Source organism: Myodes glareolus, chromosome 4, assembly GCF_982192425.1.
Source record: "Myodes glareolus chromosome 4, mMyoGla1.1, whole genome shotgun sequence".
NCBI lineage: Eukaryota > Metazoa > Chordata > Mammalia > Rodentia > Cricetidae > Myodes > Myodes glareolus.
In genome coordinates this window covers 2,951,287-2,968,266 of record NC_142029.1, presented here as the reverse complement: position 1 = coordinate 2,968,266, position 16,980 = coordinate 2,951,287, and the positions used below count along the sequence as shown (strand labels likewise).

Genomic DNA, 16,980 nt, shown 5'->3' with positions numbered 1-16,980 from the left:
CAGGAAGTGAACTGTATCCCACACTGGGCGCAGCTTGAGCACATGAGACCTCAGAGTCTGCCCCACAGTGACACACTTCCTCCAGCAAGGCCACCCCTACTCCAAGGCTACACCTCCTGATAGTGTCATTCCCTTTGGATCAAGCATTCAAACTCCTGAGTCTTTGGGGGCCATCCCTATTCAGACCACCATAGCTAGTAAACCAGAAGGGGTTTCCTGGAGAACAAACTTCATAGAACATTCTGGAAAAGTCAGGGACATTTATTCTCTTGCAGCCTCAGTCCCCTGATGTACACTCCTCCACACTCAGCACCCCTATACTCCCCTGGGGTGCATTCCTCCTCCTGGGGTGCCCTCCTCCCCCTGGTGTACCCTCCTCCCCCTGGCCACACCGAGTAGTGATGGTGGGCAGTCAAAGCCTCCACAGTGGCCAGCACCCCTATGTTTCCTATGAGCTCCCTAAGGACTGGTTGTGGCACAGGGTATGTCTGTGTGCTGGCAGAGAGCTGTTTGAGATGTAATTCTAGGGACAGACAAGAGTCTGAGTAGTAGTGAAGACGGTGGCCGATGTAGAGCTTGCTGCACGCTGGTCACAGCTCTGTCACCATCTGCTTCACGTATGAACTTGCTGTATGCCGGTCACAGCTCTGTCACCATCTGCTTCATGTCTCAGCTGTGGGCAAAGGCACTGGGCTCAGCCACCTGTGGAGACTCAGCCTGCGTCTCAGCCCGGAAGCTTAGCTCCCTCCTCTTCTGGTCTCCACGGTGCCAGAGGCTTTGCGTGTGTGCATGTGTGAACACGCTCCACATGTGTACGTGTGGAGGCCAGAGGTTGATGTCAGGTGCCAACCGGTTTCTTTCCACTTTATTTTTGGAGACAGTGTTTCTCACTGAACCTGGAGCTTGCCAGTTCTAAATGAGGTTGTCTGGCCGGTGATCCTCAAAGATTTACGCTTTTCTGATCCCCAAAGATTTACGCTTCTCGGCCTCCCCAGCACTAGGGTTATAGGTGCCATTGGGCTCCCATTTCACATGAGCACTGGGGAGAACTCTGGTCCTCTGAACCCACCGAGCTGTTTGCTCAGCCTCTGACTCCTTTTGGAATCCTGTTCGCTTACTTTTGCTTTTTGAGTTCTTAGCGATCTCGAGTCATTAGCAGAAGGCATGGTTTGAGTAGAGACGCTAACATCAGGGTCTCAGCAGACTCACACCTTGGGATGGACAGTCCCCCCTTTCCCCATGGTCCCTGGGCCTCCCCAGGACTCCTCCTGGGACTCTGTTCAAACTGGATGGGGACCACATGGGTCACTGAATGGACGAGGGAGCTCAATGGTTAAGTGCACTGGCTGCTCCTCCGTAGACCCAGGTTTGATTCCCAGCACTCACGCAGCCATTCCAGGGGACCCGGCACCTTCTCCTGGCCTCCTCCGGTTTCCGGTGCAAATGTGGAACACAGAGAGACATGCAGCTGAAACACCCATGCACATGAAAAAAATAATCTCACAGAAATTTGAAACGCCGCCGTGCTCTTCTGTGTTTTATTCCTTATAGTCTCTGCCTTCGTGGGTTTTTTTTTTTGATTTTTTTCTTCATTTTTTTTTGTTGTTGTTTGTTTTGTTTTGTTTTTGTTTTTTTCTGGAACTCATCTGAGGTGTGCCTCTTAACCTGTTTGCGGATCCCTCCAAGTTAATGAAGGTTCCAAGTCTGGATGCTCCCCACCTCTGTGAAGACATCACAGATATGTGCTGCTTGTTCTACTGATTACACCCAGTGTCCCTGCTCAGAGTCAGGACACAGGACACAGGGGAAGCCACCTCCTGCCTAGGACAGCCAGGGCAGCGCCAGCACTACTCACACCCAGAGGTTCCCATCCTAACACACTGGGCATGGCTGGCATCTAGTGGAGGACTTCCGGCCTGCCCACCTCAAGCCCCGGTACCCGGAAAGCTTGTGCTCCTCCGCTTCTGACCAGGTGTGACAGCGCAGTTGGGATTCACATGTCATCCCACAGAAGCACCGGGCTCCAGACTTCACTTGCTGTCGTTTCCTCCTGTGTGTAGAAGCATCTGTCTTCTCACTGTGGACTTCTTGTCCATTTAAATTCTGTTTACACGTGTGTGCCTGTGGGAGTTTATGTATGCCATGTGCATGTTGTGTGCCTGTGTGAGTTTATGTGTGCCATGTGCATGCAGTGCCTGGGGAAGCCATGTCAGGTCCCCTGGAGCTGGGTCACAGGAGGGCGTGGCCTGTGTCGGGAAGAGCAGTACACACTCTTAAGCCATGTATCGATCCTTTTTGAACCTTGGTGTGTATGTATGCATGTGCAGGTGTGTGTTCCACGGCCCAGGGGTAGAGGTTAAAGGTCAGGCCTGGATGTGCCACCTTCCATCTCACTAAAAATGACCGGACTGCAGATGTGAACTGCTGTGCCTGCCTTTTACATGCACGCTGGGGATTTGAACTCAGGTCCTTGAATGGCAAGCACTTCATCTGCTGACATCTCTCCAGGCACTAAAGTAGGTTTTGTAGACCTCATTCGTCACACTCCCATTGGACAGACGTTTTTGGCATGTATGTATTTGAGCGTGTATGCACACCTGAGATGCGTGTGGAGGGGGTGCGGGGAGGTGAGGGACCCTTACTGGATGGAGGACTAACTTCTCAGGGGCCCGCACTGTCCTGAGAGGGTATATGCAGGGCTGCTCTTGAAACAGAGGAATCTTGGGTGGTTTGTGTCATACACTGGCCTTTTTCCTGCAGTTGTCAGATCTCAGGGATGGTCCGAGCTGCCTGATGGGGCTGATGTTGGTGCAGTGGCCGCTGGAGAACTGGTCCCAGGTCATCCTTCCAAGGGTCTTAACCCATTGTCCTTGGCTCTCACAGGGAGCCTATGAATGGGCCTCCTGTGGTTTTTATATTTTTAGAAATAAGGTCTAGACTTACCAGGTTCTCAAAGGAGGCCACTCATCTCTCACCGTAGCTTAAGGTGGCCGCCAGACTCGAAGTCCTTCATTAAACTGTGTTTAGAAAAGTTCAGAGAACCATCTTGTCATATAGAACAGAATGCATAGATGACCGTATCACATAGCATCTTGAAGCAAGAGTTCAGAGAACCATCTTGTCAGTTACAGCTGAATGCACAGATAACCATATACACGGCATCCCATAGCAACAGTTCAGAGAACCATCTTGTCATATAGAGCAGAATGCAGATAACCATACCGCACGGCATCTCGTAGCAGCTTGCGTCTTCCTCAGAATGTACACTCGATGCTCTTCCCACCGTGACTTGGGACTTGCCCTAGCGTCTCCCTTTCAGGATGGCCGCCGTCCGCCTGGCTGAGGCAATTTGTTTCCTAGTACTGCCAAGGCTGAGTTGTATGCAGTGTACAAAGCCTGTGCTCCCTGTTGGTCTGGACTGGGGCTTGGTTAGCTCGTGAGCCGTCTCTACAGTGCTTATCACATCTGCCTTGATTCTAAAGATTTTGTCTGGATGCATTCACAGACCTCATGTAATGGTGTCCTCTCTGGATTGCTCCGCAGATTCTCAGTGAGCCACCACTACTGGTACACTGAACCACCCGGGGGCCATCTGCCCGACCGCTCCCGACCACGGCAGCGGGGCCCTCGATGGCAGTGGGCACCTCCCCTTGAAACCTGCCAAGCTGGACTCCACAGACCTGCACGACGACACCTCGGCCAGCTCCGCGCCCACCTCTGAGGCTTGCAGCCATGCAGTCCTAGCCTGCAGCCCGGGCATCCCCGAAGAGTACTACGTGAGCGAGGCTGCGGAAGATGCTCCCAGCTACAGAGGGTACCGGGATGCCTGCACCATCACCGGTACGCTGGGGCGGGAGGAGGGGCTTCTGTCATCAAGCCTGGGAAAGGGATGCAGCTCCAGGAACAGGTCTGGGAGTGTGTTGGTAACTATTCTGGTTGCTGTAACAGTAACTGACCAAAGCCGCTGGGGAGGGAAGGTTTGTTTTGACTCACAGTTTTAAGGATGCAGTCCACAGCGGTTCGGAAAGCTTAGATCAGAATTGTGAGGTAGCTGGTCATTTTGCATCCACAGTTGGTAGGGAGAGAAATGAATATCTGTGTTTAGTTCATCACTTTTTTCCTTTTTATCGGACCAGGATCCCAGTTCATGGGGTAGCGCTGCCCACATTCAGGTTTGGTTTTCCCACCTGAGTTAACCCCGTTGAGAAACCCCTGGCAGACTAACCAGAAGGTTGTCTCCTGGGTGACTCTGGAGTCTGCCAAGATGACAGTATGAACCAACCATTGCAGGGAGGCTTGGGCCGCCTGTCACAGAACTGTTACAGAGGCTGAGGGCACACGCACAGCCATTGTGGGTGCTCAGGGTAGTCGGGCCCTGTACTCTCCTCTCTGACTCTGCTTCTCCAGACATGCGTGGGTGTAATGGTGGCACGCACTGCCATTGCTGGATACAGAAGGGGCTCCACACTCTGTGTGTGCCTTGGTGCTCGCTCACACTGTCAGTGGAGTGTTTTCCAGGGTCCCAGGAGCAGGGAGCCCACTGAGGATGTCAGAGTGTGGATACTTTGTACTCTAGCTCCACACCCAGGAAACTGTGAGATAGGTCTTGGGGCCAGCTCCCCGACAAGGTCGAGAATGGACGTGGTCCCGTGGTGTGCACACAGCAAGCGACACTCTCATGGGAGGCTTGTCCTGGCTTTCATTTTGTCTTGTCTTGCTTTTTGCCCCCCTCCTCCACTTTCAAATAATGTCCAGGTTTCTTCATGTGTACACGCTAGCTTCCGGTAGATTCCTCTGCCCTAGGTTATCAGCTGAGTTACACACAGAACCTCCTGTGTGTTAGGAGTTGCCTGGCTCCTGAGGGGCACAAAGACCCCTGCGGCTTCTCGGTGCTTGTGTGTGCTCCACCTCGGTCCTGGGCTTCTGCACTCCTCTCCGGCCCCTCTGGTGTGGCACCTATGCTGCCCCCCCCCCCCGTGCCCCTAATCCCCCTCTCACTGTCTGCTCCCTGCAGGACACAGTGCCAGAAGCACCCCATGTGACACAATCCATCTCTCTCCTCAGTGCAAGAGCATGCTGGGAACTCCTTGGGAGAATCCCAATGAGACCTACAGGCCCATGCTCTTGTCTCTACAGGGCAGCTCAACTAGCTTACTCCAGTTCCTGTGAGAGCTAACTCTCGGAGGGAGGGGGGTTCACTCTATGAAGCTTCCGGAGGTTCCTTACCTTGCCTCTAAAGGCCACAAATAGGATTCCCCCTTGACTCCTTTGGTCCATCTGCTTCGTGTGTTCCCCACATGGGCCTCCTTGTGGGATCTCCTTTCAAGTCCTTGAGCGTAGTGGGGAGTGTTGTCCAGCTCTGAGCCCTGATTGCGTCCTGAGTGGGAAAGTGGCGTCTGGAGGAGCCCTGGGGTCCCTGCTCTTTAACACCCAGGAAGGGAAGCTGGCTGGGGAGACAGAGGGTCAGGAAGAAGTTGGCAGTACAGTTGGTACAGGGCACATGGGAGGACATTGAGTATCGTCCGCTCCATGCTTCGGAAGGAAAAAGATGAGGGAGACCAGAACACTTCCAAACACCCGAGCTGATTCCAGCGCTGACTCCGCCGTCAGAATCCTGGGAACTTCAGCCTGTCCAACCAGTTTCGTGTTCTTGAAGCGTGACGGCTGAGGGCAAAGAAATGGCAGAGAGAGATTACGGAGCTTCCAGCCCCATGGGATGTGGAAACCCGAGGTCCTTTGTTGGAATGCCTGTAGCGAGCCCCAGGGGACAACTGAGAGCCACAGTTCATGCCCGTGATGCCCAGCAGTGGCCCCATACATAGCGTGCCAATTCAGGCACCACGGTGCATTTGAGGAGCCGGGCACTCAGCCCCTGCCGTCCCTCCCTGCCAAATGAACGTCCTATCAAGCGGTCAGTGCAACAAAGACATAAAATACAAACGCATTCCCCGGAGACCTTGGATATGCCTGAGAGCGTTTTGCAGATTCTGAGGGCTTTGCCAAGCACAGCCCCGGGACACTGCCTGGCATCGTGCCTCCACCCTCGCTTCCCAGGGAGTCCTGAGAAGAACAGGGGCTTTCTGTTCTCCTCCACATTTTAGGCAAAACTGGCCGCCCGTCACCGTCACCCCACCCTGGAGGTGTCGCGCTGTGGGTGCGCCCTTTTCTGTTTGGGGTGGTTTTATAAGGGGAGGTGATAGAGTGCCTGGGCTGCTGGAGTTACGTAACAACCACCGCGCGTTCTGGGCAGTGCAGGATCTTCTGCTCTGCCCCAACAAGCAAACTCAGAAAACTGCTGAGGAGGGCACAGAGCTGTGGCCAAGCTTGCATGGAGGACCGCTCTTTCTCTGAGTCCTCTTTGGAGTTTGCGTCTGCCCATGGCATTGGCCTTTCAGCTCAGGCAGCCCTCCAGGGCCCAGCCTCTGCCAGGACTCTGCCACAAACTGGCTGGGACAAACTCATGTGGTAAGTGTGTGTATGTGCGTGTCCACTATAAATTTGCTTTGTGGCGTGGCCAGAAGAGAGGAAAGAGCAGGGGGACATGGCTTCACCCTTGCTCTGAGCTGTTAGTCAGGTGCTGTTGGCTTGAGGGATCACCAGGTTAAATGGTGGGCCAGTGGAGAGGAGGGGTTCCGGAAGCTACCTGTTCCCTCACCCCCTTTACTGTGTTCAAGGGAGACTGGCAATTCGAGCCAGGTGCAAGATGCAGGCCGTGTCTTTACTGGCCAGTAGGGTCTGTGCTATATCTGCCACCCTCTTCCTCCTTCTCCTCTTCCTCTCCCTCCTCCTTCTCTTCCTCTTTTTTTTTTTTTGGGGGGGGGGGCAGAGTTTCTCTGTGTAGTCCTGGAACTCACTCTGTAGACCAGGCTGGTTTCAAACTTGAGAAGATCCACCTGCCTCTCCCTCCCAGGTGCTGGGATTAAAGGCTGCACCACCAGTGCTGGCTTCCTCCTCTTTGCTCACGACTCGGAATCGTGTGTTCTAGACTGTGCTCTGCCACGGCTCCGTCCGAGCCCACCCTCCCGTTTCTAAGCTGTTTAATTTCCTGATAGAGACTCATAACACTCTTAGGCTGACCTTGAACTCACAGTAGCTCAAGCAGGCCCTGAATTTACATTACCCTGCCTCAGCCTCTACATTTCAGCAGTTTCTTAGAGCCCGGGCTCATGTCCTAGGTCATCACAGGATTTTTCAAATGTGAAGAACAGAGCCACTGAGCATTCTCCCCTCCTTCCCCCACATTCTTGTGTCTTCTCTACTGGAAGCTTGGCCCTGTGATTGTGGTCCCCACACCCCTGACAGAGCTTTAGGCTGGCCTGCTCTGGCTTGTTGCTTGCTGCGGCTTCTCACTTCCTGAATGGATCAGACTCAAGTCTGACAACAGGATGACCCATCGTGTTTCCTACCCCCACTCCAAATCCTACTGAATTCTAGGAAGGTGTGACCTCTTCTTGTCCCTTACCAACAGTTTCAAGTTTGTAGATCTTTAAATCATATTAAGCCTGGTGACCTATTAAAGGCCACACAGTCTTACTGATGCCAATACATGGAACCCTCAGATGCTTAGGACAAGCTTCTTACTGGGATGTCTGTTAATTTCTGGGGTTTCTCAGTAAGAAATGGTCCTGCTCACAGCCCAGAGGTGAGCATGGCTCTGTGTGTGAGAGCTTCTGGCATCTGTTCTGCCTGAAGGAGAGCACGCTTGGTCTGGGAGATGGCTTAGTCAGGAAAGGGCTTGCCATGCAGGCACCAGGGCGTGAGTTCGCTCCCTAGAACCCACATAAAAAACCAGATGTGATGGTGCATGCGTGTGTTCTCAGCACTGGGGAAGTAGAGACAGGAGTATCCCTGGGGCTTGCTGGCCAGCTCATCTAAATCAATTGGTGAGCCCCAGGCCAATGAGAGGCCCTGTCTCAAAAGCCAGCATGGGGAACAAAAGACACAAGCTGACATCTGGCCACATGGGAACATGTACATACATGTATGTATACACATGAACACATTAAAACAAAACAAAACAAAAGCCACAATCTGGGCCCCTACCCCGAAGCAGACACATAAGGAATTTGTCCCTTGTCACCAAACGTGGCATCTTCCCCCCTCAGACTCACTCAGGTAAAACATCATGGCCTTCCTGCACAGGTTGTTGATTGAGCTTGGGTACTGCTTAGTAATTCCAGAAGTTTAATTTTAATGCTTCCCTTTGAAAAGTTGTCATCTAAACGATACTTCCGTGGCCATGAATGAGAGGAAAGAATGGATAGTGGGATCTCTTGGGGACTCAACGAGAAGTCACAACCTTAGAATGGGGTGGGGTGGGGGGGTTTCTAAAGTCGTAAATTAGGCACCGTTTCTGCCCTTTCCCTTCGTGGATTGCCCTGGCCTAGCGGCGGTCAGGTTCTGCAGATGGAACAGATGACAGAAATCTCTCTGTGAGTCTCGTGCTGATTTCTGGATCTTTGCAAAGACTGGATACTGCTGTTCCAGGGCCACTGCCTCCTGTTCTGTCCCTCGGATGATGGACAAGGCACTGGCCACACAGGGTTTTTAATATAAAGACAATTTTTGATTTACATTTTTGTATTTCTGCATATATGTGTGTGAGCGCAGAGGCCAGGCTGCGGGGGTCCCGGCCTGCTGGGTCAGTTCTCGTCAGCCTGTGTGGGTCCCGGGGATTGAACTCAGGGAGTCAGTTCTCGTCAGCCTGTGTGGGTCCCGGGGATTGAACTCAGGGAGTCAGTTCTCGCCAGCCCCGTGTGGGTCCCGGGGATTGAACTCAGGGAGTCAGTTCTCGTCAGCCTGTGTGGGTCCCAGGGATTGAACTCGGGCTGTCAGGTTTGCAGCAGACACCTTCGTGCTCTGAGCCTGCTAGGTGACCCCAGATCAAATCCTTGACCTGTAACTAGGGCTGTAGCTCTCAGGTGCTCTTCATATTTGTATCTGCCTCCCAGCTGGTGTCAGTTCCTGGAGACAGGCTTCAATATAGTCAGTGACCTCATTAGCGTACCACCTGTTACAGCCTTCACCCACCTCCAGCCATCTGGGGAGACAAGCAAGCAAGAAGTTATAATGGAGGAGGGAAATTAAACTGAGAGTCGGGTGAGCCTGGACTTCAGCCCTGGCACCTGGTTCTTTCTGCTCCGCTGGGGTGTGCTGTTGGGGGCCTGTGCCTGGGATGGTGGGGGTGGCGGGGTGAGGGGTGGGACAGGGCGGTGGGGCAGAGGGAGATCAGGGTGCACCATGTCACAGGCGTGGGTGGCCCAGAGCAAGAGCAGGGAGACACTCCGTGTTTCTCTGTTGGAGCCTCAGAAGTCACTGGGTCACCTTCATATCCCAGTGACTCATGGGCCGGCCGAGGTGCAGTGTGGCTGGTGATGGGCATCACTCAGGCAGGCCAGGGTCACCAGGGCCTGCAGTCATCAGTCATACAGCGTGTCTCACATCCTCTCCGTACACAGATGAAGAGACTGAGGTGCAGAGAGTGTGAGCAAAGACGCACAGGTTCCTGGTGAAGCCCGGCTTTCGTCTGGGCCGGCTGCCTCGGGCTCTACTGTCTTCTCTACCCTGAGTGACCATGGGAAGAAGGTCGTGATGCATAGTGACCCCGTGCAGACGCACACAGAGCCCCAGGGGACCACAGGCCTCCCTTCACCAGCCACCGGGAGTCCCTGGATAACAAGGAGAGCCGCTTTCCCACCTCCTTGTCGTTGGATACTTTGGGCGTTCTCTTCAGTCTCTACAGTAACGTAGTAGACCATCCACTTCCACTGTAGCCAGTCTCTACGGAAATGGAGACCTGCTGCTTCTGCCATAGCCAGTCCCACTTTCTAGAGCTTGCCCTGAGGTACTTCACATAAAAAAGTGTGGAAAAGCAGAAAAAGGTTACAGCTAGGATTGAGTTCCCACCACAGCAGATATGTGACCCTCGAGCCCAGCGGTTCTCAACCTCTGGGTCACAGCCCCTTTGGCAAACCTCTGTCTCCAGAACTATTTACATTATGATTATTATGCCTGCATGTCTACCTGTGGGCCAGAAGAGAGCATCAGTTCTCACCGTAGAAGGTTGTGAGCCACCCTGTGGCTGGGGGAACTGAACTTGGGACCTCTGAAAGAGCAGCCAGTGCTCTTAACTTCTGAGCCATCTCTCCAGCCCATTATATTATGTTAATAACATAACAAAATTATGAAGTATCAACTAAAGTAATTTTATGGTTGGGATCCCCACAGCATGAGGAGCTGTGTTCAAAGGTCGCAGCGTTGGGAAGGTTGAGAACCACTGCTGTCGTCCCCTTTTCTCAGGACACCTCGTCACCTGTGCCTTGTTGTCTTTCCTGCTTGCGCTTGTCCCTGTTGGAGAGCATTTCCCACAAGCAAAGTCACGGCACAGTCTTTGTCAGTAGCCGGTTCTCGCTGTCTCCAGAGCCACCACTGACATCACTAGTTCCCCTCCATAGGCTGTGGTACTTCCGGCTTCACACATCCGTTCTCCAGTGCTGGGGAGATCCCTGCTTCCACCCAGCAATGTCCCTGCTGTCGAGCGGGACTGCCTGGAGTCGGACGTGAGTTTTGGTGGACTTCGACAGCATAGTCTTTTCTGTGTTGTGATCGTTCTGCCTCTAGCTCGCACAGTGGCTCCCTTCAGTTTTGTGATGGCGCACAACCCCTCTCCTTCTTTACTGTTGGCTTGTCGACCTGCTGAAGGCATTGAGTGAGCTCACATATACTCACACATACTGACTAGGAAGTGAGCTCACACATACAGACTAGGAAGTGAGCTCACACATACTGACTAGGAAGTGAGCTCACACATACTGACTAGGAAGTGAGCTCACATATACTCACACATACTGACTAGGAAGTGAGCTCACACATACGTACAGACTAGGAAGTGAGCTCACACATACTGACTAGGAAGTGAGCTCACACATACTGACTAGGAAGTGAGCTCACATATACTCACACATACTGACTAGGAAGTGAGCTCACACATACGTACAGACTAGGAAGTGAGCTCACACATACGGTACAGACTAGGAAGTGAGCTCACACATACTGACTAGGAAGTGAGCTCACACATACGTACAGACTAGGAAGTGAGCTCACACATACAGACTAGGAAGGTTTAGTGTGCAGTCAGCGCTCACGTAATGTGCTTCTTTTGTGTTACAGATCCTTGTTTAACCCGCTCACCCTCTCACTTCCTGTCTGTCTACTCACGTGTCTGCCGCCCCTTCATTGTCTTTCTGTCGTCTGTCTATCTGCCTGCCCTGCCCGTTTGTCCGTTTATCCGTGGGTCTGCTTGGCGTCGAGGAAACCCTAGTGACTGTTGCTGGCTGTGGGGAAGCTGAGGGCAGGCGAGGGAGGACAGGCAGAGCTGTCCAGACATGACCCTGCCGCTAGACCCCTTGGCAGGCCTTTCCCAGCTCCTGCTCCTGTGGGTACCGTAGCCTGGATCCCAAGACTAGCCACTTTGAGTTGTAAGTTGCAGAAGTGGCTTTGTCCTTCATCAGCACACCTGTCTGTGACACTGAGAACCGTGCTTAACCCCCAATAAGTACCGTTCTCTGCCCTCGGTTCCTCTCGCCCGCTGTGAGAAGTTGTTTTTCTGCGGGGGACAGCTGCTCTTCCTGGGGGTCCTGCTGAGAGCAGGCAGCTCAGGTTGTCGTTCCCTGAGAGGATTGGGCAGGGCCGAGGAGGGGCTGGGCGGGGCTGAGAGGAACCAGGGCGGACTGGGCGGGGGCAAGGAGGGGCTGGGCGGGGCTGAGGCGAGGATGGACTGAAGCTTCTTAAGGAAAGGATTTCTGTGATTTCCGCTCTGCTGTCCCCTCCCACCCCCCTCCCTTCAGTTCGCCTTGGCATTTGTTCGGCAATTACTCTGGCAAACTCCTCTGTGTCCCCCTGCCTTTTCAATGAGTGTGCAGACTGATCTTATTTCATACTGATTTTAAGGGTTCTGTGAGATCTTCGTCCGTTGTATGTGGGAGCTGCCGTGCATTCTCCCTGAGAAGCTGCCCCACCTCCTCTGGAAGCCAGCATTGCCACGGGAGGGGCTTCGCAGCCTTAGGAGCTCGGCCCTAAAGCTTAGGGCTCTGGGGCAGACCGGGTGGTTTAAAGTGATGTGGCTGTGGTCCTTACTGTCCACCCTATGCGGGTCCCTTCCTCTAGAGCAGTTACCGTGGTGGCATCCTTGGGGTTCCCCTGGCGCCTGTTCAGTGCCTGGCCCCTTGCAGATGTGTAGAGACGGGCAGCCAACACTAGTGAAGGTTTTATATTGGCCACTGCAGCAACAGCCGCACTGAGCCCCATGGCACTGTTTACAGAGGGCCCTGGGCAGCCCTTGTATCCAGCTCTTCCCTCCTCTCCCTCTCCCCTGCCTTCTCCTCCTTCCCACCCTTCCTGCCCCTCCTTCATCTTCCTCCTACTCCCCACCCCAATCATCTTTCCCACCTCCCTGGCCTCTCTGAGAAAATGCAGTCAGGCACAGCATCCTAGGGCTCTGAGCCCCACTTTCAAGGAGAGTTTGGGGACAGGAGCTCGTTGTTCTGTTTGTTGTTGCTGCTGTTGTTGTTATTGTCAGTTTGACACAAACTAGAGTCATCTGGGAAGAACCAGCCTTTGTTGAGCAATGCCTGCGTCAGCTTGGCCTGTGGACAAGTCTGGGGGCATTTTCATGATTACTGATTGACGAAGGAGGGTGCAGCTCGCCTCAGACAGTGTTACCCCTGGGCATATGATTCTGGATTGTTTATAAAGCAAACTGAACAAAACACAGCCAACAGCTAGGAGGGAGCACTCCTCCATGGTCTCCAGATTCCTGTCCTCACTTCCCTGCTGGACTGCAGTGTGGAAGTGTGAGCCACCGAATCCTGTCCTCCAGATTCCTGTCCTCACTCCCCTGCTGGACTGCAGTGTGGAAGGGGAGCCACTGAATCCTGTCCTCCAGACTCCTGTCCTCACTCCCCTGCTGGACTGCAGTGTGGAAGTGTGAGCCACCAAATCCTGTCCTGCAGGTCGCTTTTAAGTAGAGTTTTCTCACAGCAATAGGGAAGCAAATTCAAACAGGTTTCTCCGGACTTTTGGTTTTCGCCCCCTGGGAGCTCTGCAAATGCCCTGATGTGAGAGCCATCATCAGGCTGGACCCGCTGCCAACCAAGGCTGAGCAGATTGTCCAACCCTTGTCCTGGGAGAAACAGAGGTGGCGTTGGAGGCACAGTCTTATGATATGGAGGTTCAGATTTCAGAACTGGTCAGTGTGTGGCTGGCAGGAGGGCCAGGAACTGAGGTGGGGATTATTTGGTGGCAGGTGTGACAGGGTGGCCGCAGCCTGGCTGACTGACTGGTCCTCCATCACCGAGGAGGATGAGGAGATGCCAGGGAGCCCGGGATCTGGGTCCTTAACATGATGAGAGCCTCTAGCACATAAGACGTTCTGTGGACCAATGAGGCAGAGACCAAGGGAGCCGCTCAGGGCCACAGCCTGATTCTCGGGCTCAGTCCCAGCTTGACTGACCCAGGTGCCTCCATAGGAACCTGGGCAGACTAAGCTCCTAGGAGGAAGGGAAGGCAGGCAGGCTGATTTCTAATGCTTTCTGTAGTACTGGTGTGTGCTCTGTGAGTGAGCCATACCACCAGCCCAGGGTCCATGAGGATGGGTCCTTCCTGCATCGCCTCCCGCAAGCCTGAGCCTATGGAAAGACGGCTTTGCCAAGGCTGCCCACCTTGCAGACATCGCTTCTGATTTGTATTCCTTGACTCAGCATTAACAGCTGTCAGTGTATAAAGTGAGGACAGGACCCCTCCAAGGTGTGGAAGGGAAGGTTTTTGTCATAGATAGGAGGAGAATACAGCCAGAGGCATCTGGTAGAAGAATCCAGAACAGGGAGAGAAAGTATTGGACTGAGCGTGGCCAGCGGACTGGACGTGGCTGGGGGTGGAAGAGGAGGAGAGGACATGAGAGGGGCAAGGCAGAGGAAGACACAGGAGCCCGCGTGGCCTAGATGGCAGGGTTCTGTAGGGCTGAGAAGCTGCAGGAAGGGAAGGCTGTGAGCTGGAGAAGTTTAAGTGCAGGGGTCCAGGAGAGAAGAGCTGAGAGGAGCCAGGATGCCAGCATGAACTCTAACAGGTACTTGCAACGGAGGCCACTGTGTGCTTTGGCGCGTTGATAGGCGCCGCAAACAGACATTTGTCCCGAGTGTCTTTTGAACCTGACAGTTGGTAGGCTGGTTTTCTTTCTTTTGGGGGTTCGTGCACGGAGGAGACATGAATAGAGCCAAGCAGGCCTTGTAGCCAGGCTGGAAGTTTCCTGTTCTCACCTCCTTCCCAGGCCTGTGATTGGCAGTCAGGCTGCAGGATGGGAGGGCCCGGTGGGGCTGTGAGGGTGATGCTGCAGCGCCACCTAGTGGATCCAGGAAGCACTACAGCAGCATCCTGACCTCCCACACTCTGCTTCTCTAAGAAGGGCTCTGTTGGGAGGCAGTGACCATAGATGTGCAGAATGCAGGGAGCTTTCCTTACACCCCTTCTCGAATTGGCCTCCTGGACATTCCGGGTGCTGGAGCCCATACTGGAAGTCCTGGAAAGGACCTGGAAAGGTCCTGGAAAGGAGGGTGACAAAGTCAAGTGACCTCGTCTTTCTTGTTTACGTTCCCTGGGAAGGATGGTGGTGACCCTGGCTCCATCATGGCCCAGACTTTCCCTTGTCTATTGGTGGTGTGCTCTGCCTGTCTCTGAATTTCTGGATGTCACTGCAGAAGTGCTGACTGATGCCTTCCCTATCCCAGAGGCTCTGACATTTCTTCCGTGCTCATGGTGGTGATCAGTTTAGGATCTGTTCGCTCAGGACACCCTGGGTCACAGAAGCACACTTACCTGGGCCATTCACGATGTGTCATGTGTGGTGTGGTGCTTCCCTGCAGTGAGTGAGTACAGCCCAGCGGGTTAGGGAGCCGAGGGAAGCTGTGAACAGCACGCAGCCTGGATTCCTTCCTCAGGGACAGACACCTTCAAGCCCTTTCTTCTCTCAGCTCCGCTGGGCCAGAGAAGCTGGGAGAAATGAAGAGGACACAGCTTTGACAGCCTCGAGCCGGGGTTAGCAGAGGGCAAACATTTGAGGTGTGCAGCTCAAGTGCACGGTGCTACTGCTGCTCAGAGGCTGGGCTGGCAGGGCAGCGGGGCCGGCTGGCAGAGCAGGATGGATTCCCGGGTGGCGGTGGCTCGCACCCCCAGCCAGATGTGAAGGGCACATCTATAGCTGGCACCCATTCCTTTTCTTTATCCAAATGCCGGACAACAGTACTCTGACGGGGAGGAAGGGTTGGTTCTGGCTCACGGTTCGCGAGGTGCAGTCTGTTGCGGTCAGGAGGGCATGGCGGTGGTGCTGGAAGCACATGACTGGCTGTTCACATTCACTGGTTCAGGCCACCAGCTGGCTTTCTCCTGTTCCTGTTTATTGAGCCAGGACCCTTCCTGGTGGAATAGTGCTGCCTACATTCAGGGGGGATCATCCCCCCTGAGGTAATCTTTTCTGGAAACATCCTCACCGTAGGAAGGCCTCACTGATGCCCCAGGCTCTGCTAACCCAGTCAACCTGGCCAAATGAACCATCCCAGACCCCACACTTAACAAGAGGGAAATCTGTGTTGGAGCCAGATGAGGTTCTAGCCCCAGCCACTTGACTCCGAAGCCACAGTCACGTGCCTGGCGACAAGATGACCGAGCGCATCATCCTCAGCTGTGCCTCACCTGGCTCCCCACGCCCTCTGCAGAACCGTGACACAGGCATTTAGGAAGCTGCCTGGCATCGCATGCAGCTGGCCTGGGTGGCAGCGTGGCTTTCAGGGCGAGTCACCCTGATTTCTGTGGCCAGCACAGCTCTGTCCCAGGAATCTTGCTTTGGGGCTGGGAGTGCACCAAGCAGCCCTTGCAAGCTTTTTTTCCCTGGCTGTCTGTGTTGGAATTCTCACACAGGTACAGTTTATATCCAGACACTCCATGCATGGGATGTGTAGTATTGAGTACCTTTTAGTATGGTTTGGGATTGGGCCATCGCTTTCACGGTGTTAGGGCATTTTTAGTGTCCCCACAGAGAAACTACATAGCCTTTAGTCACCCCCAAATCTGCCCTGCAGGATGGCTGCATACTGCCTTTGTTCTAGGGCCTCTGAGTTCCTCAGCATCGTTCTGTTTGTTTGGTTTTGGAGACAGGGTTTCTCTGTGTAGCCAGCCCTGGCTGTCCTGGAACTCACTCTGTAGACCAGGCTGGCCTTGAACTCACAAAGAATCCTCTACCTCTGCCTCTGCCTCTGCCTCCCAAGTGCTTGGATTAAAGGCAGGCGCCATCACTACCCTCCGTCTGTATTGTTTTTAAGGCTGATGGCTCACTGTCTGCCTGGGCTGGCAGAGCTGAGCGGGGCTGTTGGGTGTGTGTGCATGGCTTTCTTGGCCCACAGAGTGACTATGGTGCTGAGCAGTGATTTCAAGGTTTGCCCCAGGGCTGGGGACGTGGGCTTAGTCACTGGCAGAGCATTGCAGTGAGGACAAGGACCTAAGTGTGGTCTCCAGACCCTAAAGCTGGGCATGTGACACACACTTGCTGTCTTGGTGCCGGGAAAGCAGAGACAGCAGTTTCCTGGGGTTCCTTGGTTAGCCAGCCTAGCCTGTTCGGGAGAGTTCCAGGTCAGCGAGAGACCCTGGCTCACAAAAGACAGATGACTCCTGCAGGATGACAGCTGAGGAGCCCTCTGGCCTCCACACGCATGCACATGCAGGAATGACAGCTGAGGAGTCCGCTGGCCTCCACACGCATGCGCACGCAGGAATGACAGCTGAGGAGTCCGCTGGCCTCCACACGCATGCACATGCAGGAATGACAGCTGAGGAGCCCTCTGGCCTCCACATGCATGCGCACGCAGGAATGACAGCTGAGGAGCCCGCTGGCCTCCACATGCATGCACACGCAGGAATGATAGCTGAGGAGTCCGC

The 16,980-nt window shown here is 54.0% G+C and overlaps 1 protein-coding gene and 1 long non-coding RNA gene across 9 annotated transcripts in view; one reads left to right on the top strand and one right to left on the bottom strand.

Moving 5' to 3' along the window:
* The first annotated feature begins 3,557 nt into the window (after positions 1 to 3,557).
* Positions 3,558 to 16,980, top strand: part of Trak1 (trafficking kinesin protein 1) — a 107,783-nt gene continuing 94,360 nt past the window's right edge. For 2 of the 5 annotated variants that reach the window (XM_048423086.3, XM_048423083.3), the window contains exon 1: positions 6,291 to 6,465. In XM_048423086.3, the coding sequence (XP_048279043.1) occupies positions 6,378 to 6,465 (88 nt within the window). In that variant the 5' untranslated portion in view covers positions 6,291 to 6,377. Of the gene's footprint in view, positions 3,841 to 6,288; positions 6,466 to 16,980 lie in introns of those variants that run through there. The other 3 variants (XM_048423092.3, XM_048423079.3, XM_048423095.3) reach the window with 3 other exon arrangements.
* Positions 8,532 to 11,681, bottom strand: LOC125393051 (uncharacterized). Of its 4 annotated transcripts, none has more exons than XR_015001708.2 (3): positions 11,559 to 11,681; positions 9,698 to 10,695; positions 8,532 to 9,564 (listed from the first exon to the last, which is right to left on the bottom strand). It is a non-coding gene; the product is annotated as an uncharacterized LOC125393051 (long non-coding RNA). The 4 variants fall into 4 exon arrangements; XR_015001709.2 differs by having other exon boundaries at positions 8,532 to 9,847; positions 10,313 to 10,695; XR_015001706.2 differs by having other exon boundaries at positions 8,532 to 10,695.